At 33.3% G+C, this 22,222-nt stretch overlaps 3 protein-coding genes across 3 annotated transcripts in view; 2 read left to right on the top strand and 1 right to left on the bottom strand.

Annotated features, from left to right (window-relative positions):
- Positions 1-8,410, top strand: part of LOC105320058 (UNC93-like protein MFSD11) — an 8,690-nt gene extending 280 nt beyond the window's left edge. Inside the window, exons 2-14 of the mRNA XM_034455332.2 lie at positions 2,882-2,946; positions 3,043-3,150; positions 4,025-4,104; positions 4,297-4,393; positions 4,490-4,672; positions 4,839-4,876; positions 4,996-5,061; positions 5,602-5,727; positions 5,871-6,039; positions 6,204-6,267; positions 6,463-6,534; positions 7,126-7,290; positions 7,750-8,410. Coding sequence (XP_034311223.2) covers positions 2,882-2,946; positions 3,043-3,150; positions 4,025-4,104; positions 4,297-4,393; positions 4,490-4,672; positions 4,839-4,876; positions 4,996-5,061; positions 5,602-5,727; positions 5,871-6,039; positions 6,204-6,267; positions 6,463-6,534; positions 7,126-7,284 — 1,227 coding nt within the window. The 3' untranslated portion in view covers positions 7,285-7,290; positions 7,750-8,410. The remainder of the gene's footprint in view (positions 1-2,881; positions 2,947-3,042; positions 3,151-4,024; positions 4,105-4,296; positions 4,394-4,489; positions 4,673-4,838; positions 4,877-4,995; positions 5,062-5,601; positions 5,728-5,870; positions 6,040-6,203; positions 6,268-6,462; positions 6,535-7,125; positions 7,291-7,749) is intronic.
- A 1,561-nt stretch (positions 8,411-9,971) lies between these two features.
- On the bottom strand, positions 9,972-21,825 carry LOC117684183 (transmembrane protein 184B). The gene is made up of 8 exons (XM_034455331.2): positions 21,681-21,825; positions 20,831-21,052; positions 16,261-16,426; positions 15,819-15,909; positions 14,876-14,951; positions 14,411-14,502; positions 13,732-13,901; positions 9,972-13,509 (listed from the first exon to the last, which is right to left on the bottom strand). Exons 2-8 carry the CDS (start codon positions 21,050-21,052, stop codon positions 12,956-12,958), a joined length of 1,371 nt encoding a protein of 456 aa, XP_034311222.1. The 5' UTR covers positions 21,681-21,825; the 3' UTR covers positions 9,972-12,955.
- Positions 21,826-21,856: 31 nt separating this feature from the next.
- The window catches only part of LOC105320057 (DNA ligase 1), a 30,037-nt gene continuing 29,671 nt past the window's right edge, over positions 21,857-22,222 (top strand). The window contains exon 1 of the mRNA XM_034455329.2: positions 21,857-21,966. Within this exon, the coding sequence (XP_034311220.2) occupies positions 21,950-21,966 (17 nt within the window). The 5' untranslated portion in view covers positions 21,857-21,949. The remainder of the gene's footprint in view (positions 21,967-22,222) is intronic.

Below are 22,222 nucleotides of genomic sequence, written 5' to 3'. Positions count from 1 at the left end.
TCGCACCTATTCTGTTTCGCGCTGAGATGGTTCGCACTGCGATGTTTCGCATCGAATACATTCTTAATAATGAATGATTTTTTAAATATATACATGTAAATATTAAGTTAATATTCCAAAATATTTATGAAATAAAAATACTTAAGGGTTTTTCTCACATTTAAAGCATTATTGAAGTGCCTGCACATGACACAATATATTCAATTAATCTGTTAACAGACTATAATGTTATGATTAAAAATACAGTAATACCGGTGATTATACGAAGACCATGCTAATTATTCTTTAAATAACACCATAACTAGTTCATATAATTAATTGCACAACCAATTAAGTCATTTTGAATTATCAATTACCAATAGCTTGGACAACACTGTGAGCAGCTAATGATAAGACAAGTGATAGTTATGAGACCACTAGGTTAGTATTTATATCGGCAATTTAATCTTAAATGACTAACGTTCTCTAGTGAAGAATACTAGAGGCGCAACTATAAAAAATAGTATTATTTTTCATATAGCCTACTTAAGTATATAAACAATCGTTTGCAAGTTGTTTAAAGGATAATTTATGAATTTTTGTAAACATACCACTATGTACACGATCCACAATAAGTGTTTCTGCATACATAACTATATATGTGTTGTTTTGTGTGTATTTATCATTAATTTGTATGTCATTCTCCAATGACGTAAGAATTCATAAAAATATGGGAACTGAAATTATCAAACAATATCACACATTACTTTTATTCAAGAGTATTAAAAAAATGGTAGTTGAATGGATGCAGAGGCAACAATGTAAAGTTTAAAGCAGAAAAGTTATGTCATTAAATTATCCCCACCTTTAGATCTGTGGTACTTAATTACCTGCTATCACACCCCTAATTTTTCATAAAAATACAGGTAAATCTAAACTGAAAGACATGCTATAATTGTTATCAAAACACAATTAATACCTCTTGTTCTGAACTTATATAATAACGCCATGGCTTCAAAGCCCTCATAAAAAAAAGACGACGAAAACGAAAAAAAAAACCCATTACACTATAGCGGCGCATAAATAAATGCAAACATCGTTTCAATGTTAATTTATTTAAATTAATTAATTTCAGAGCAATAATAACACGAGAAAAATATCTTAATACAGTGAGATGTTTGCTCCGAGGGAGGTGCGAAACATCGAGGTGCGAATCATCTCAGCGCGAAACAGAATAGGTGCGAATCATCCCGGATTCGGGTGGGGAGGGGGGGGGGAGGGGTGCAAGACACGAAAACCAAAGTCGTTGCCGAATGGGCTTACCCACTTTAGCTAGTGCTAGATGTTACGTGACGATATGTTAGGCTCTTTCAGTCTTTAGCATTTGTCCCCTGTGAGTTTGTAGATCATAATATCTCCTTCTTAATTTGGGTGCGTCGATTTACCCAAATGGAACGTAAAATGGACCCAAATAGACCCAAATGGAAACAAATGGAAATTGAATGGCATAATTGAAGATTTTATTTAATAATTTCAATTAAATGATGAAGAATCAATGAATATGAATTCTAAAACAACAATTTTCTTGTGTTGTTAATGAATTTTTATTGATATGTGAATTTATATATAACTGTTCATATAACTGTTGATATATAATCATTTCGAGATACCTTTTTAATTATAACAATATAATTCAAATATTTATTTTCGATATTGGAAAATGAAGTACTATAGCTGTCTTCTAAATATAGATGTATATAAGTTAGTTAGATGGCAAATTCTTGTAATGCATGTTAATTAATAATTTAGGTGTTGTAAATACAGTGATGTTTGGTTGTTTCTTCTAATAGTGCATTTAATAAAATAGTAGCTCAAACCAATCATGTACGTAGTGCATGTTTTGATATGATGTTTTTTGTTTGCTTATACATGTACAGTATGTAGTTCATTTTCCATGCATCAAATTTTGAATTACTTTTTTATTTCTAAATCGATTTTTGGGCTGAAATTTTCTTTAAAGTCACATGAAATTCTAAGTAACCACTAATTATTTGAAAATACATATTTTATTTTTAAACATAAAAATCTTTTTTTTTTGCTTATTCTGCTCGGAAATTATAATTTATAAGTTTAATTTTTCAATTTGTTCTGTTGGCTTGAAATATTTTTTATTTCAAAATTATGGCTCTTTTTGGGATGGCCTCAAAGTGGCAAGAGCTGTGCAACATTTACACTACTTATAACGGCTAACAATCCCATAAATAGATTCAGAAAAAAAGTATTTAAATCATGAAACTAATTGATAAGGCTACATTATCAAATTCTTTTAATTATATTTCCATTTGGTGAGAAATTGTTGTTTTATGCTTCTTAGAAATTTTTCAATTAAAAAAACTCATAATATTAAAAATAATGATTGAAATTATTAAATAAAATCTTCAATTATGCCATTCAATTTCCATTTGTTTCCATTTGGGTTTCCATTTGTTTCCATCTGGGTTTCCATTTGGGTTCATTTGGGTCCATTTGGGTCATTTTATGTTCCATTTGGGTCCATTTGGGTAAATCGACACACCGTCTTAATTTTCTATTTTCTTCCTTGTGTCTAAAGTACTTCTATTCATTGGGATGAAAAATAGAAGGGTATCATCACTCTATAATTAACAGAGTACTTTGAATGTGCTTAAAAAAACATATAAATATAAAAATACAAATGAAAGCGTAACTCTGATAACTTTACCTTAAACTTAATTCTCTTCTTCCATGAACAATTAAGATATCACATTTTGTTTATTTCTGTCTGTCCTTAGCTTTGGTGACATTCCAGTCACTGAGTTAGTCAGACCTGCTGCTTCCATTCCTCGTTCATATTAGCATCAGAATTATTGTTTTATTTTCATAGCAAAGTGTTTTGTCAAGTGAAAAGAAAAATACTAATGGAACATTCACGGGAGATGGATATACAAGGTTAGTTATTCATTCAGAGATTAGAATGTTTATTCTAAATCATCTGTTATAGTCTTCTTGTCACTAATGCTTTATAATTTGTCTTCTTTTTTATAGTTTGAGCATCATCTATATTGTTTTCTCGGCAGCTAATTGGATTGCCCCACCTATTGTGGCAGTTCTTGGTCCAAAATTTACAATGTTTGTGGGCAGTATTCTTTACTTGTAAGAACATTTTTTACCATATTTGTTAAATCTGTTTTGCATAGAACCAAATATTAATGTGCTTAATTTCAATTAGCATGACACATACTTGAATAAAATTCATCTTACCTGCAGGTCTTTAGCTCATGGTCGGGATTGACGACCTGGGAGCTACAGTGCCTCCCATAGTGTAAAAAAAAAACTGCAATTTATAGCACACAATAAATTGTGCTAGTTTTGGACTGATAAATCTTATTTTCACAAAAGTCTGTGTTAAAAAAAATTAGTAACAATAAATTCTTCAGTCAATTTACTACTTATATCAGTATTGCATCAAACTTTCTCTTAATTAAACATGCTAATTAACCTCTGAAATTGAAGTATGTTAAATTCACATCAAGATTGGGTATCCTATCTTTACATGTAAACAATCTGCACCACTTCACTTTAGGGGACTGGTGATGGTGTTTAAATGGTAATTGGAGGGAAGTAAAGTGATGATCTATGTAGTAAAATGGCAGAGGAATTTTTTAAATCAAATATTTGTATAGAATGTGTTTGGAAATAAGGTTAGTCAGTCCAAAACTAGCACAATTTTTTGTGGGCCATAAATTGCAGATTTTTATTGTCAGACTCTTGGAGGCACTGTAGCTCCTTGGTCGTCCATCGGAATTTTTTCACAGCGGGAACTACAGACCTGCAGCTAGATTTATCTTTGCTAGCCAAGGGTGACTGGGTGATGATCCACAATGCTTCTCTGTTTATTACTGTAACACTGGTATCATCACCCTGGGCTAGCAAAGATGGAATAAGGTTATGGTTTGCTAAACATTATTTTCTCTTTTGAGTCAGTAACACAGACATCTTTATGTATACCTTGTACTTCTGTTTGTAGTGTCTTTATCTTGTCCTTCCTAAAACCAATGGTTTGGGCCTTGTATCTTGGATCAGTTCTTGTTGGTATAGGAGCTGCAAGTAAGTTCTGATGAGGTTTCATCTTATTTTTGTTTTGCAATTGTTTTCCTCAGTACGTATGAAACTTCTGAAAACCAAATTTGTTTTGAGAAAAATTGCAATCAGTGAACATTGATTAACGAGTCAGCCCTGTAGTGCTTTTCCTACTTTGTATTCATGCATCATTTTTTCCCCCATTCCTTTGCCATTCAGTATTGTGGACTGCGCAGGGGAACTTTCTGACCATCAACTCTGACTCTGACACAGTTTCTAGAAACAGTGGCATATTTTGGGCACTTTTACAATGCAGGTAGTTAGATTCATGATTCAACACCAAATACTTTAACAACGTTCTGTATTCAACATTTGATTTTTTTAAATCATTTTGTAATTTTTTTGGTTACAGTTTGTTGTTTGGGAACATATACAGCTACTTTGTGCTGAAGGGCAGTACAGATATTACTGATGATGAGAGAACCAAGCTATTCATTGGTCTGTCTGGGGCTGCTCTGCTTGGGGTCCTCTGTTTCTTACTCCTTAGGAAACCTGTCTCCACGGACACTGAGAACCTGGTCAACTTATCACCAAGGTCAGGGTGTTCTCAGTTCATTGAGGATAAAAAGTGCCCTAGAATGGACAACTGATAAAAGAAACTTTATATCCTGGCATCTAAATGTCAGTTCAAATGAGATGAATGCTGTTAGCATTTAATAATATAATATGATAATCTGATTATTTATGTTTTATTTTGACAGTGATCAAAGTGAAAGAGAAAGTCCTCTACAAACAATAAGTAAGATCCTAAGTGTAATTGCCTCGTCTCAGTCTTCTCCAATACTTTAATATACTGGAACTGTTTGTATGTGGAATTTTTATGCACCATTCATTATCACTGATAAACTTCTGTTTCAGAGAGAGCCTTCCATTTACTCAGAACGAAGGAGATCATGCTTTTAAGTTTGGCCATAGCATATACAGGTAATGTTAAGTGTAGACCCCTTTCCAACTGAAAGACTATGGACTCTTGATACAATGTAACTATCTAGATAATGCATCAAAACAGCTGATATTAGTGCTGGCCACAATATTTTAGTTTGCATGATTGAAGATCTTGATTGTAAAGGTAAAAAGGTAAAGGTAGGGGTTTAAAGTCTTGCTCCCAAAGTAAATCTGGTGGGACACGTACAATCCTTAGCATCCTCAATTTCCTGTGGAGCATACAAGCAGAGCTGCCAAATTACAGTGCTAATGCTTTTCATTCACATAGCCAGCTCATCTCATGGACCCATATTAACCCCATTGTGGAGAGAGTGCACAAGTAGAGTAAAGTAACTTGCCCAAGGTTACAACGTCACCGTCATATTGACAGACCAGAACCGGGGCTACCGTGTCCAAAACAGTTGACGTTATCAAATGCACCAACACCTTGCCATTGTATCAATGAGTAATAGTTATTACCAGAATGGGATGTTTAAAAGTCAAAAACCTCTATTTGTTGTAATTTCTGATGTTTTACAGGTATAGAGCTGACTTTCTTTAGTGGTGTATATGGAACCTGTATTTCTAACACACCACAGTTTGGGGACAATGCCAAGGGTCTCATTGGTATATCTGGAATGTTCATTGGAGTGGGGGAAATTCTAGGTAAGCTGTTGAAGCAAGTACTTGGTAAAATGATTTAAAAAATACTGACAAAAAATAAAATGTTCATATGCTCAATGGCATTATGCTACAAATGTACTGGGTATACTTTACTAAGAAAGTATTTTTTGACATAAAATGATTAGGTGGTGCGGCTTTTGGTTTGATGGGGAAAAGAACCAACAAATATGGTCGTGATCCTATCGTGCTCCTTGGATATCTAGCACACATGGTAGCTTTCTTCCTGATTTTCATGAATATTCCCAATGGGTCTCCTCATGATAGCAATGATTCTGCTACTTACATGACTCCTAGGTAAGAACACAAAATTCAGTTAGATAAAAGTTTACATCTTGGCACTCTGAAAAGTCCTTAGATATTTTTGAATAGACTTTGAGAGAGTACCACTATTTTAAATGTCTTTAAAACGAATGATGTTTATGATTTTCTGTGAGATGTTTTTGTTCCTATATTTACAGCCAGTATGTAGCTGTGTTTTCCTCTTTCCTCTTGGGTTTTGGAGACAGTAGTTTCAACACACAGGTAGAACTCTCAATTATTCTCCTCTGATATATTTGGTTTTGATCTCTAACACTGTCACAGCCTGAAAAGAGGTTTATGGAAGGGAAACATTTTGTAAAGGATTAGATACCACATAAAGAAATGATGTATTGTGCCTTGTTATGTATACCGTTGAAGTTATTTTCTACATGATTTAATGACTGTATGTTTTTTCAGCTCTATTCCATTCTGGGCTTCATGTTTCCAGAAGACAGCTCGCCAGCTTTTGCCTTGTTTAAATTTGTACAGGTAGTAAACTTTATGAAAAATATATATGAGTATCAGGAAAAAATAATCAAACAATAATTTATTTTATCAATTTTCAGTCATTAATTTAGAAACTGTTAATTTGTTAAAATAATAGAATTGGTAGTAGAGACAATTTTAAAAAGACAAAATTTATTTAATAAAGTTCTAATGTGCCACCTCATTCAATTGCTCTTTCTCTCTCAATGAATAAAGAATGCAAGGGAGCAAATCTTTAATTTGAATTTTGACTGTTAGAAACATTTTACAAACCATTGAACAAAATCACTTTAGAAGTTCAGAGACTTTTAAACAAACTGATAACTTTACATAGATGGCTATTGTGATAAAAAAATAATTCTCCTTGAAACAGAAATTTTGTAAAAATTAGCATACATCTTTTTTTGTCCAAAATTGTCCAATCTATCATGAACACCATGTTAACATCTCAGTACTTTTTTCTAGAGATAAGTATGTGTCTTAATATCTTATCATATTTCAAATTGAGATATAGGAGTGTAGTTCCTTGTAGGTTACACACGTACGTTGATATTAAATATGACTGTTAGTAATGTTAATTTGAATCTCTTGCAGTCTATAGCAGCTGCCGCAGCCTTTTACTACAGTGAGGCTTTGTTGCTTCGTTTCCAGTTGTTGATACTCACTGTACTGGGAGCCATTGGCACCCTGGCCTTCTGTGTTGTAGAGTGGGGAGTCAGCAGAGCATATAGAATGGGATACCAGTCTATCTGACCCCAGGTACGAGCATTTTGTTGATGACTTAGAGGAGATGAATGCTTTACATTCAGTAGTGTTTGTTGACCATTTCTTCATCCTCCAATATTCAAAATGATGTGAAGCTGTGCATGTAGGATGTTGATAGATGTAATAAAGGCAACAACACCAATTTTTTAAAAATTCATATACCGGTAGTAAATTACAAGAAAGGCCCCCCCCCCCCCCCCCCCCACTCCCATTCACCAGCAGAGAAACCTCCCCTGGAAAATATCTGTAGATCTGAAAATTATTACAAAACAAGTAATCATCACAATAAGAGTAAATCCAACAGTATGAACCTATGCCCTGTCCCTAGGTTGAACTCTTGGCCTTTGGAACCCACTCTTCCATCAGTATGCTTTTCAAATTAGTCTACATAAAAAGAATGAACAGTCACCTAAGCTTTATAATTAAATCAATCTTTCTTTTCCTTTACATCAGGAGGAGAAGAATGAAGAGATTGGCCTGGCTGTGTATGACCGTGAGTCCCCAATGAGTGATGACTAGAGAGAGGTGGGGACTGGAGACGTGCAATAATCATTATACATTCCCTGGTTGTAGCAGACAGAGTTTATGTGTGATAGACAATTACAGTGCCAAAGCAATGATTTGTCATTGATTCTGGGATTAATTTCGGTAACACAATATTACAGAATTTTATGAGGAATATATGTATATACTGGTAATCTGTACTAAGTCTTGTATTTTACTTTGAATATTTTTAACTATTTGTGCAGCTTTTTATTTCTATTTTAGATATACACCATGTTCTCACATATATTTTCATAGCAAGGATCATGTACATGTAATTTATATAAAACAAGGATGGAATTATATGTAAATTGTATGTATTGGCCAATATTTTTACTATTAGATTATTGCATGTTTATGTTTTCATGATATTAAAAGGTTTTCCAACCACCCTGGCATGTAAAGCACCTTGGTGGCAAGAATTGTAGAATTATTAAATCTGATCATTAACCTAATATTTTTTTCCCAAAAGAATAAGGAGAAAAATAAAGTAATTTGAGTTTCTAATGCTTACAGTTTCTATTTGTCTAGGTTTTTTGTAATGTCAAATAATAAAGTGTTAAAACTTGGATTTTGATAGAGGAAATTCTTTATTGACTATGAAATATGTTATGGGAAGAATTCATCTACTGATGCAAAAATGCAATGTCTGTTTGTGTAGGTTTTTTGTAGCTGCTTGTCTGTGGCTCCCAGTCTAAAAAAATTTAAATGGACGACCTGGAAGTTACAGTGCCACCCCTAAAAAAATTGTGTATTGATTGCACAAAAACTTGCACTAGTTTTGGACTGATTAACCTTATTTATATGCACATTCTGTGAAAAAAAATTAGTGTTATTAAATTCTTCATGCAATTCACTACCAATATCTTCTCTTTACTAGCCTGAGACTTTCTCCTTAACACATTACCGACCTCGAAAAATCAAGTATGTTAAAGAATGTGGGCGCTTAAGATGTTCATTCGGCAGGAATCTGGGCGCACAAGGAGAGTGAAAATTTCATCAATTAATTTTGAATATTTTTCAAATTATAACCGTTATTTGGTTTCTGTTGGATGTGGAATGAGTGGAAAAATATTTGAAATGCAAAAGGTTTTATTATAATATGGGTCTAAATATAGCAACACAATGCAATTCATGCAAAATCCTATTTATTTACAATTGTTTTTAAATGATTTCGTTGTCTCTGGGTCTTCTCTCCACAAATTTGAAACGTGTATAAATAACATATTTCAACATTAAAAATGTCGCTTTTTAAAAAAAGATGGAGAGATGACTAATTATGTACTTTTTCAAATTATTTTGCAAAGGATAAAAAACAAAGTCCATTGATATGACAGTGTTGTTTCAAACAGTACTTTATAGAGCTTATATTGACAAGTCTCACATGGCTCAGTGGTTTCGTCCTTGATAAGTGAATACAAACATTCAGTGTTTTGGGTTCAAATCCAACTGGTGGTCTTTAAAAAAAAAAATTAAACTTTTTTGTTTTAAATGTTTGTTATTATAACATGATGTTGAATTATAATATAATAAAATATGTTTGCATTAACATTTCCAACTAGTTATCGGTTTACCTCTCATTGCCATTTTTTGAAAGCTTTGTGAGTTTTTTAATAACCGGAATATCCATGTACTTCGACTCTCAACATAATATATTTTTGTTGAAACCTGTACATAGCCTTTCGAGGTTATAGACATTTAAATCCCAATTGATTCATGTCGAGGATTCCTGCAAACTTACAATCTTGTGCGCTCACTTTCTTTACATTGAAACCCAGAGTCACCATTTATACATGTAAGCAAACTGCACCACTTCACTTTACGGGGCTGGTGATGATGTTTAAAAGACTATCAGATGCAAGTAAAGGGATTTTTTTGAATGCAATAAATACACAATATTTTCAATGGGTGGCACTGTAGCTCCCAGGTCGTCCATCCAAATTTTTTCAGACTGGGAGCTACAGACCTGCAGCTAGGTTTGTATGTCAAATAATAAAAAGTGTAAGAACTTAAATTTTGATTGAGGAAATTGTTGACTAAAAATATGTAATGGAAGAATTCATCTTCTGATGCAAAAATGCAGCATCCTTTATCTTTTGCAAGAATTCTGATAGACAAAAAATACAAGATGGTTGAATTTATGCTTTATTGTAACATCCACATTAAACAAGACAACATGGCACGATCAACAGATATGTTCTAATCTACACAGCTACAGTGTTCATTTAAGTATAAGTACCGTCAATGCCGTGTTAAAAAACAGGATCATGTATGTGTGCTAACAGAAATAGTTACTTAAACTATCACAATACAATATGTCAGTCATTTGTAGTAAAAAAGGAGTACCATACATCCCTAATTTTTGTGATGATCTAATTTTTTTTTTTCGCGATCACTTTTACTGCAAAAAACTTTTCAAATCTCAAAAAATAACTTGCGCAAAGTAAAAAAGCTATACACTTTCGTAAATTTTGTGATGTTACAGTGTAAGGGCAGTCACTCATAGTAAAAATAGAATATAATGTCAGTTCATAATATACAACATTTGTCCTTTATCTAGTTTGAGGTAAAAGTAGTTCTCAAGCACAGCCAAAATCTACTGTCAACAAAACAAAATGCCAGATTATTCAATTAAAAACACAAATCAACAGAAATAATGTGAACAAATAACTTTAGAACCAAAGAACTCCAAATTGTATCAGCTTTAGGTTCTGATACATGATTTAACCTTTGCAGCTTTGTTTTTAAGATGAACAGAGAAGTTTTATACATGTTACTGCCATGTGTGCAATTTATACAAAACTTTATGTATCTAATGTTGACAATAATAACTGAGACAACTCAACTCTGCACAATACTGCAAAGCAATATAAATTTGTGCATAACCTAAAATATATCTATTTAAAACATGTATATAAATTAAATAACAAAAATAGATTTGACATTACACTTTTGCATGTACATGAAAATGAATGTAAAAGCATATAAGGTTACTAGAAGATGTACAGCTCTAGAAATTTCTCACTTGCAATAAATGTAAAATTGCTCAATCCACGCCAAATAATAATTCCTGAATGGCCGAGGAGCAGCAATAGGAAGGAAATTTGAAACCAGGAGCACTTTGTATCAAGCCATGTTGCAAGAATTAACTTTGGTTGAATATTTAAGTCTTTGTTTGAAAAGTTCTACAGATAATATTTAAACTTAATTGGCTTAAATGTTATACTTATCAAAACAATATTTTACAAATGTGCATAATTATTTAGTACAAGAAAAAAAAGATAACCATAAATTTATTTTCAAATTATCATTTAAATTAAAATCAGCACCCTTCTCCAGAGTCCATATGATAAAGAGCAAAAAGAGGGTGGTGGTTTTAATCAGATTGTATTAAGGTGCTATTCACAAGAGGCATTCTAAACAGTGCCAATTTATACTTATATGTATGGGTATGCATTCGGCAATAGGGCATGGAATCAAATGTTAAGAATGTTACCAGTACTTTATTTTCTACCAAACAGAATGCAACATCAGTTTTTATAGCATGGATTCACTTATTCCAAGAGGAGATCTGTATCGAGAAGGGAGCAGTCAGTTTCTGTTAAACATTGAAGAAAAAAGACTAACACTGGCAAACAGAGTCTATACCGGGTACTTACAAGGACTCAAGTTGAAATAACATGTGATGATATTACATAGTTTAGGACAGCACTAACTGATGAATTTACAATTACTAATTTACAAGAAGCCATTTTATGTCACTGTATCCTGCCACCTAAAACACAAACTCTCAAGGGAGACAACTTCTCATTCATACTTATCCAGAATTATTCAGATATGCCTGGCCACTGGTCCATACCTCTACATATAGTCTGATTATCACATGCTATTAATTGAATGATCTATTATTCAATGATTTTGGTATATAATTTTTGTTCTCAAATAACGTTGATTTTTAAATTTTTAAAGGGCATTCAGTATTTAAATTCATGATCAATTTCATTTTCAAATGCTATTTAGTATACACTTATTTATAAACAATTTTTAAATATGTACCAAAATAAATATTCACATTGGAATGTTGAAAAACTGCAATTTTTCAGACACTTGCATTTCAATAAAAAACATTTCCTAACAAAACAATCTATAAAGACAAGAGGGTCACAAAGCAAGCATAAAAAAAGAGTAAAATTGGCATTCATATCATGAAAGTACATTGTTAGTATGGATGCTTCTTCCTATCTACATGAAGTCCTGTCAATCGTGTCATGTATTACTTGATACTCTCATACATCACCCTACACACTGCATGTCTCAGTTATCTCTAATGGACAATAATACATTGTAAAGACAACCTTACACTGAAATCTAGAACAACCTACACAAAAATGGGAGAGATTCTTAATAACATTTTGTTCAAAATAATTGCTCACACCAATTAAACTTATTAACCTTTCAATATATACATAATGTCTTTTACAGCTACTCATTGTAATGCACTAACTGTTCACCAACGTTTAAAATAATATGACCTAATTATCACAATATCACAACTACTTAGGTAAATACTTTAATAGCTACTAAAAATAACAAATATATTTACAGCATTTCTAAAAATGAAAATTCACAAACCCTATAAATGTGAGTTATACTGACTTACCATTATCTACAAAATACACCTCATTAGAACGGTGGGTATTGACAGTTTTGAACGTTTTAATATTATGCAGGAATATTTCAGTTATTCAGATACAATGATGAGGAATTTTGAAACCAGCCATGCTTAAACAGCTTTCCTGTAAATAACATGTATTCTTGTAGTTATGTCAAAACAATTTCATCCCGAAAATTTTCCAATTTTAATTCTGTGTGTTTTGTAGATGGGGGGGGGGGGGGGGGGGGGAGAGAGAGAGAGAAAGGCATGGTTGCACATCAAAAAAAGAGTTTCTTGGTTGTTGTTGAAACTCCTTCATTTATAGAGAACAACTGATGTCAAGCTTAGTTTGCTAGAGTGCTCTGCTAGGAATTCATAACACCTGTCTTCAGTAACCTATCCTCTGAACAATGCTGAACACTGAGACTAGAGATTGTTCAACGCAGTCCTTAATTCTAGAGCTCACTGAAATTCATCATCAGAACTTAACAGAGTTGTCTTCTCATTGAACTTCCTGTTAGTGGGCCCCACTTGAGGGCGCTGTGGCTGCTGGCCATGGGCAGTTTCAGGCTGTTGATGGGGCAGTGGCCTTGACAAGACATCGCGTGTGGCATTGCCGTTACGAGCTGGCCGACTCCTGTTCTGTTCGTATGGCCAGCCATCAGCCTGCTCCTCCTCGTGGGGGATTTTACTTCCCTGCTGGGTATACTGTTGATAGTTAGGGTGGAAATTGTGTATTGCATCCTGCATAATGTCCCGAGGATTCATGGTCTCCTTCAGACTACTGGAGATGCTCTGTAGTGACACGGTCCTTCCTGTGGTGTTCGCTGGACCAGAACTGTAGATGGAGTGAGGGAATGCAAGTCGCAGTGCTAGTGCAGCGAAAAACATTTCTATGCAAATGAAGAAGTTCTGGTAGCCTGCTGAGACAGTTCCTAGGCCCACCTTCATTGTTCCATTATCTGAGAAAATGGGGCTAATAGCACCTCCCTTCTCCAGAATAGCCAACACAATACCTGCAAACATTTACATGAATTTAAGAAAAAATTATTGTCCAAGCTATCAATTATCTTCATCATTTCTCTAATTTTCATATATCGTATTTATATGTATGTATATGTATTACTGATTATGCTTACAATTAGTGTTGATCCAGTAATTATCTCCCTGAACTGTAATAATGTTATTTTTAAAATGATAATTTTATCATTATCACTAATAATGATGTCCGCATGTACCTTGCCAGAAAGACAGGAAAATGACTGATTTGACAGTGAGGAACTTCCAGACAGGATCATATGGACTCAACAGTTCCCTGGTGGCGAAATAAAACAGGAACAGAGCGTAGAGGGCCAGACTGACCGACACATTGTAGATCAGGGTGACGTACAGGAAGCCCGAGGACGGCCTACAAACAGTCAATCAGGTCAAGTACAGAGGATCCACACATTACTTTTGTACAGTTTTACAGTCCTGTATATAGCAACGTATTGCAAATACAATACTGGATAAAAGGCAAAATAAAATTAAACTCGAGCCTTTTTAAATAATGCAGTAAGCAAGTCTTTTTTTTTTTTAATTAAAATATTGCTCCAAGATTTGAATGAAAATAATTAATATTATTTTTACTCAAAATTGAAAAAACTGTCATTAACTCCTCTTTACAAAGAACAATAAAAATAATCAATGTATATGCATTTGATATAAGATGGTGGAGCCTGAGCTACATATTATCATTGTTATGTACAACAGTTTCGAGCTAAACATTTCTGTCAATATTTTCATTTATTTCCCCATAAAAACGATATAAAATGAATGTATCTTAAAACTTTTTTAGTGAGTAATTTATTAGATCTGTACCCACAATAGTGCGATGGATTTCTAAATATATGGTTCTTTGTCAATGTGAATACCTACGAGAAGTTGCCATCCTTGTAAAGTCCAAAGGCTTGTAGAATGAGAGTGGTCAATGCCATCACAGGTTTCACAATACAGAACTGAAGGGTTGCCTAAATGTGAACATACAGGTAACAAATTAACTTATAATACACAATACAGAACTGAAGGGTTGCCTAAATATGAACATACAGGTAACAAATTAACTTATAATACACAATACAGAACTGAAGGGTTGCCTAAATGTGAACATACAGGTAACAAATTAACTTATAATACACAATACAGAACTGAAGGGTTGCCTAAATGTGAACATACAGGTAACAAATTAACTTATAATACACAATACAGAACTGAAGGGTTGCCTAAATGTGAACATACAGGTAACAAATTCACTTATAATACACAATTATTTTTTTTGAAGCATTTATTTTACTAAGTGTTGTCTTGAAGATAAAATTATTATTAATTTCATTACATCCCTACCTGTTTACAGAACCTTAGAAAACCAATGGTGTACTGTCGACCAGCCAGGCAGCAAGTACACCAAATCCAACTTGACCTACAGAAAAGAGACATAACATGATACACAGCAGTAACCAACCCCTACCAAATGATCTAAAAGGTCATTGATGGTAGCTCTGAATTACTCTTTTAACCTTTATTTACTAGTGCCTGTTTAAATGGAAGAGTGAACAAACTATAGAACATTATGACTATTTAGCCGGGCTCTGCTGAAGGCAGAGTTCTGGCTATAGGCAGGCAAATCGCCAATAATACTATTAATAGAACAACTTCAAAAGTAAACAAAAAACCAAACAGCTTCAAAGTAAAAGCTTCCGCTATACCAAATAATTACATAAAGAGCCACGTTTTGTCAAAAGTGTTGGCATTTTGTTTCTTTTTTTTAATTTCGGGAGAATTGTCTATCTTTTTTAGTTTGCCTATTAGTAACCTGTTTTGAAAACAAGACTATGCATTTTGGACACATACAATGCGCATGAATTTCCATGAACTATTTTGCCGCATGTTGAAGAAATGAGGATTGAATATATAACGCTTGCTGCAAAATTCAAGGCAGCAACTGTTGAACTTTTTTCTACTAGACAGACATATTTTTGTTTAGAGCTGCTTACAAAATTTGGTAGCTCTCTGACGCCTTGCCTACATTAAAAGCATGAGAGAGAGAGAGAGAGAGAGAGAGAGAGAGAGAGAGAGAGAGAGATTTTCAGTCTTTACTACATAATATGCATAATTAAAGACACGCCAAAAGAGCCCGGCTTTCAGTACTTCAGTACTTTGATTAGTATATACAGCTCTAGAGTATAGCAGTAAAGTAGGATAACCATTTACACACGTGCTGAAAAGCTTTGTTTGGTCTTTCTCCATTTTTACAAACAAATAAAGTTACCAGTAAAACTAATCTTACTTGATTGGTTTCCCTCTGATCTCGGACATTATAGAACTTTCCCCTCCAAGATATTCATAGCACAAACTCAGGAAACTGTAGATTACAAATGCTGCAAAAACACACACAGGAAAAAAGATACACTTCAAGAAAAAGTAAATCCTTATTTCAATTCAAATTACAATCGATACGTATGTTAGACAATTTTTATTCAAAAGCACCATTGAATTATATTGCATGGTAAGCATGTTAATATTGTTTCATCATGCCTAACTGCAAAGAAAAATTCTTTACCTGAAAGCATATTTTACTTGAAAAAAAAAAAATACAAATATCCATAAGGTGATACTAAAAATGAGGAAAAGAGAATACTTTATCATTCATCATATTCCTATTTAATTTTTTTAAAAGATTCAATCACAGAGAATGAGGTATGGAATAAACTGTGGTGACATGACCTTACCCTCATAACAATCTCGCACACTATCAAAGTACACATAGTAACTGTCATTGTTGAAGAACATCAGACTCAGGAAAGAATCAAAGGAGTAGATGGGGACGATGAATAAAATCCGAATGATCCATCGCTGCTCGTTAGGACAGGTGTAGTAACGCAGGTGGAGGTAGATCTGAAACAAAAAGCTAGATCAGGCTGGTCTTGTATCCCTTCCTATGATACAGTATACACCCAATTAAACACAAGGAATAAATATCCACATAATTCATGAGAAACAGCCCTCTCGATTTAAAATATCGCATTTATTTTTCTAAGAGTTGTTAACAATATTAAGTCAGAGGCGATTTCAACAGAATGAGTGCTTGCCATACTAAATATGTTTCTAACAAAACCTTTTGTTTTATGCAAAAATTTTCATAGTCAAAATTGTCTGTTTCCAATATATTTGTGAGTCTCTGTAATTTGAGAGGGTACCATCAAACAAATATTTTACAACATAAGCTAGGTACTATTTGACAGTTACACAACGTAGTACATTGTACTTAACCAGTGCATAGTCTGAAGACCTCATACATGTCATAGTGGCAATCATGAAAACATATATGTTCTCTTGTACAAGACAATTATACCAGTATTTAGAAAACTCTAATATTACAAATGAAGACTCAAGAGTTTTCTCCAAATACCGGTATTGAAAAATGTATGCTTAAGTGATAGGTATCAAACGATAAAAAATGAAAATATAAAATACACTAATAAAATACATGTATTCATTAAAAATATAACAATTTTTTGTGGGTGCTATTTTTTTCTTTTGTTTTAAAAATAGGTTAATCTATTTTTTGTGATTTAGTCCAGATATTTAAAAAAAATATCTGGACTAAATGCATATTTTGCTATTCAATTTTGGCATTTGAGATGATTCCTGAAAATTTAGCCAAAAAATAATAACATCTTGCAGAAAGAGCCAGTCATACCTTATTGACTATACATGTATTTGTTTATTCTAATGCTGGACTTCTTAAATGCTGGTCTAGTTATTTTAATAAAATCTTTCATTCTTTAGAATGACTTAAATGTTCCCGACAACAACGTTATTAGTGTGTAATTGTTTCCATGGATATTGTGATAAGAGGAAGAGGATAGGGAGAACACATTTCACTTACAGAAGAGCAAACTTTGATCAATATGCCTCCTGACTAGCAGGAAATCAATAATCATATCAACAATAAGACCGACACAGGTCTTACAAAGGACCAGGTTTTATTCCAGAGATAATTAAACAATCACACTTAACCAGATCCTGCTCGCTTTTTCTTTAGTCACAGAAGTACGTGAATGCAAATATTTCCTCTCTCTCTTCTATATGGCACTACTTGTCAAGAAGCAAATATGACAGCTCGTTTTCTTTGGAGCAAGATGTTTAGAACAGTGAATTTTTATAGCTTTTTGGCTTGACGTAATGCATAAACTACCAGAATTGCATATTCAGTCTATTTATAGTCTTTGGGACTTGTGTATTTAGATTTAATAACAATGACTTTATAATATGTGACCAGAAGCCAGTGACTATGGTTTAAATGGAGTCTTAAGATCTACCTGTACTGTTAATCATATCAATCTAATATCACATTTGCATAAATCCTAAGAATGTTTGTTTGTGTCATATTTAAAAACGAATTTTTTAATAGAAATAATATAAAATTCACAATCGGATAAAAACAGACATCTTGAAATGGTAGGATCGGGGCATTTTTGTAGGTTAGGTCGGGTTACCCTAAACACACAACTTTTTTTTTAGGCCTTACTATGCCAGTATTGTTCTAACTCAAGATTTTTTCTCTGTACCTAAAATGAATTGTCAAAATTATGACTTATTAACACCTGCTTTGAAGCTTAATATTAATAATTATCAATCACTAAATAAAATATACTGAAATTACTTTTTTCTGGATCTTGCCAGTATTCTAAATATGATTTACATGGGTATATGAGAATTTGCAGTTTTAAAACTGCATGTAAGCACTCTTCCCTTTTTTTTAAAGGAGCAATCTATTTAAACTGGTGAGGATCAAGTTTTGATGTTAATCCAAAACTGAAGACCTTTACAATTACAGATAAATTAATTGATTACAAAATAAGTACAATAATTTCGAAGGTTCTCCGATCTCAGAGTATTATTTCATCATAAAAATGTTATCTATCCTTCAAACTTTACAAATGAAAGGAAATAAAAAGAAATTTACTGACGGTTTCCATGCATTTTACGAAATTGTTGCAATTTTGGCCACAATGGATGGAGTGGAATAAATATAAAAGTGGAGATTGAATAAGAAAAAAAAAGTTTATACTGATGCATTGTTGGCTCGGACCCGTTTACCTCTGTGGAGTAGGTCTCTGTACATCCACTAAGCCAACAAATTCATTGAAAAACTTGTCATAATAATAACACTAGAAGACTAACTAATTTTGTCAAAAAGGATAATTTATGGTCCAAATAAAAAATTCCGGATAATTTAGAGTTATTGAACATTGCTGAGGATTGAAGATCGTTAATGCTATAAGTTTAACAGTAACACAATTTTAAGAGGATTTAAAGAGATGATATATTGAAAAGTTAAGCATAACATGGCAAAATGAATATATAACTTTTTAGTGAATTTTCTTACAGAAATAAGATTTATCTTTTCATCTCAGCAATTGCATTCCAGATTTACAACTCCACTTGATAATCATATACTGGTTAAGTACAGTTCATTTGTTTTAAAAATGTTATAACTTGGTTTCTCCACTTACTATACGATACTGAATTCTTTGCCAAAACACTGTGGCAAGGCCTCTTTTGGATAAATGCTGTGCTGATGCACCATTTGATATTGACCTTGGTCAACTGACCTAATATCATGGTCGTTGCGAACCCTCATAGTTGCAATATGAGCAATATTTGAGAAAAGTTTAACTATCTGATGCTTCATTCTTAAAATATTTATGGACCTCTGACCGAGAGAGAGGGACAAGATGGGTAAAACTTACGCAGTAGTAAGTGATCATTCCTTATTAAGGCAAATAAAAGTACAATGGAAACTCAATTCAAGTAAAATATCATTTGATTTGATAGTATCCTAGAACATGTGCAAATAAAATTATGTTTAGGTGGCATGGGACAGTGTTTTTATACAATTCATGGTAGCCAGTGGGTGTGTGTCTTCAGAACTCTGTAACTAGAATTTCCTCAATTCCCATTCAGCGCAAATACCTTTAATTCACTCTTTATAAGGCCATGCAATCACCAATTTCCAAAGAAAATTACTTGTCAAAACATGTAAAATTTTCTACAAACTGGTTTTTATTGGGAGTTGATTTTAATCAACTCTCCTATGCAGTTACTCTGGCAAACCAAAACTGAAACAGTGTTTGGACCTAAGCACAAATCATCACCGCTGACAAGATTTAGGTCTTGAAAATAATCGATAAATTCAATGTAATGTACGCTGAAGCATTTTTTTTAAAGGAAACTTATTTATAAATACCTAAGAAATAGTCAGATTTTAAATAGTATGAACAATTTAGAAGTTTTTTTGCAGTCGTATGTATTCCTACGCCAGAGTTCAATATAGTCTCATTCAACCATCGACTGTCTCCGTACATCTCGGACAAGCAGAGAGTCAGTCTATAATTAGAGGTCGCATCATCAAGCTATCACGTGACCTGGTATCTCTTACTTGTTGGAGATTAACGGAGACAGCCGAGCATCTGGTTGAACGAGACTAGGGTTCATTATTGGTTATATCCATACACTTTTTGAAGTATTTCGAATACCGATACATAGTTTGATGAAATCAATTCTATTTCTAAATTTTACACAACATGATTCATAAGAGGTTTTCTCGAAATTCTTGTCGGAAAAGTCCGAGGATCCATGTTACAAAAATGTGTGTAATTCAAATAGAGATTATAAACTACTTGCCAAGCAAAATAACTTTCGTTGATTTTAAGATAAATAATAATCGATAAAATCAACTCCCGTCAGTACTTCAGTACTTTGATGAGATTCTGAGCCTTTCATATTTTGCTAATTTTGCATGATTTTTCAGCTTTTTAGACCTCCCCCAGCTAATTCCCTGCAAAGGGTTGACCTTCCATATTGTGTGCATGTTGCATCATCACATGTCAGAATCTTACCGGTATATAGTTTACAATATCCCATCCACCTACTTTTCGTGTTATTTTACCTCCCGTCTGTAACTTGCAATTTCACTTTGTAAAGTCAACACAACAGTCATAGCCGCAGATTTCACATTTTACTTCTGATTATCATGTACCTAACACACTGGGCCTACATATTGGATATCAATTTCATCAAGAGACATCCCTCTGACTAATGATAATCATTAAAAATCATTTCATGAATTTTAACAACATTCATAAGCCTTTAAGTACAGCAACTCTCAATTTTACAAAAATATTAACTGTTACTTTATCCGAAATGGTCCCTTGCTACTTTACAGACATTGAACCAATTGAAATGCTTTATATCCAGCTGGCCATTCTGCAGATAGTTATGGATCTTGCTTACCTGATGAACGGTTATGAGGAGTGCAAGAATGGAGAAGGCCCCACCAATGCCCTGAGCTGCAGCAGTCTGCAGAAAGATGAGCGGCTGATGTACAAAGGTCCCATTGTGTGCAGAGCTGTTGGTGGTGGTTGGTACAAATGGTGTGGTGCTGCTCAGATCTGAGTGATTGGTGGTGGTACTACTCAGTGTGGTAGGTGGCATGGTGGTGTTTGTATCCGTCATCTACAACATACATTCTGCCTCAGTATCTCAAGAGTCATTAGCAATAACATAATTTTAGTTTGTTACATACAATTTCATTATCTTACTATTTAATTATCTCATAATCTCAAAAAACCATAATTTCAGTACCTCATCTCACAATTTTGATAAACATTGCTTTAGTTCAGTAAACAGGAACTATATATTGAGGGCTTACTGAACTGAAGTGTATGTTACAGAAAAACTCAATTAAGTCATTAATCTGGACAGTCTCATACAGTGAGTATAATGATTCTCATCTAAATACATTCATACAAAACTATATTTAATTATTCATTCTTTTTATCAGTTTTTGTCATCCTGTCCTGTCGCCTTGCTCGTGCTGCCTGTATTTACAACAAACAGCCGAAAATATGATAAAATTGCCTTCACATGTGGTGTCATTCAGGTCTCTTATTGAAAAATAAAACATTCGGACTTGGCATAACTATACAGTGAGTAAACCCCGCTGGACTGGAATGTACACGACAGTTGAGTTCATCGCGACGTGTTAATTATTGAAATTAAAAATACTTCTTGATTAAATCTTAAAAGTGAAAAAAACAATATGCTCTTCCAATTTTGGCACAAGCACACATTCAATACTAACCTCTTTTCAATCCGTCTGACCTGTTCACATTTATGGGTTCATTGCTAAACACATGAATTTTTAAATAACCACAGTGACAGTCTGTCGATGTCCACTGACCAATATTTCTAATTTTACGGATGTGACGTTTTCGATATTATGACAAATGACGTATGATTTTGTTAACTCATTCGTAAAGGAAGTCGTATCTGAGCGAATAGAATTAAGTACGGGTTAACGAAATCTTCATCTGGCGGGAAACGGCAATTTTAACGAAACGGTAACCAACAATGCAAAAGTCCATAAAGTAAGTGCATCGTAAATAATTTCAATTTTCAAACAGATACACTTATCGGCAAAAGTGTCTTTAATAACAAAAAAATGATTCTTTAATAAAAAGTTAATATGTTTTACGGTGCTACCGTTCTGGCGAGTGCAGCAAGAACTACACATACTGTACCTTGCATCATTGTCAACTTATAGTTTTATTTAGGTATCAACGAACGTCAAAGAATTTTTGAGAGAGTATTACTCTACAATAAGTATGCCAAAGGTACTAATTT

This window comes from Magallana gigas, chromosome 7 (assembly GCF_963853765.1).
Source record: "Magallana gigas chromosome 7, xbMagGiga1.1, whole genome shotgun sequence".
In the NCBI taxonomy this organism is placed as follows: domain Eukaryota; kingdom Metazoa; phylum Mollusca; class Bivalvia; order Ostreida; family Ostreidae; genus Magallana; species Magallana gigas.
This window is presented reverse-complemented; position numbering and strand designations above follow the sequence as displayed.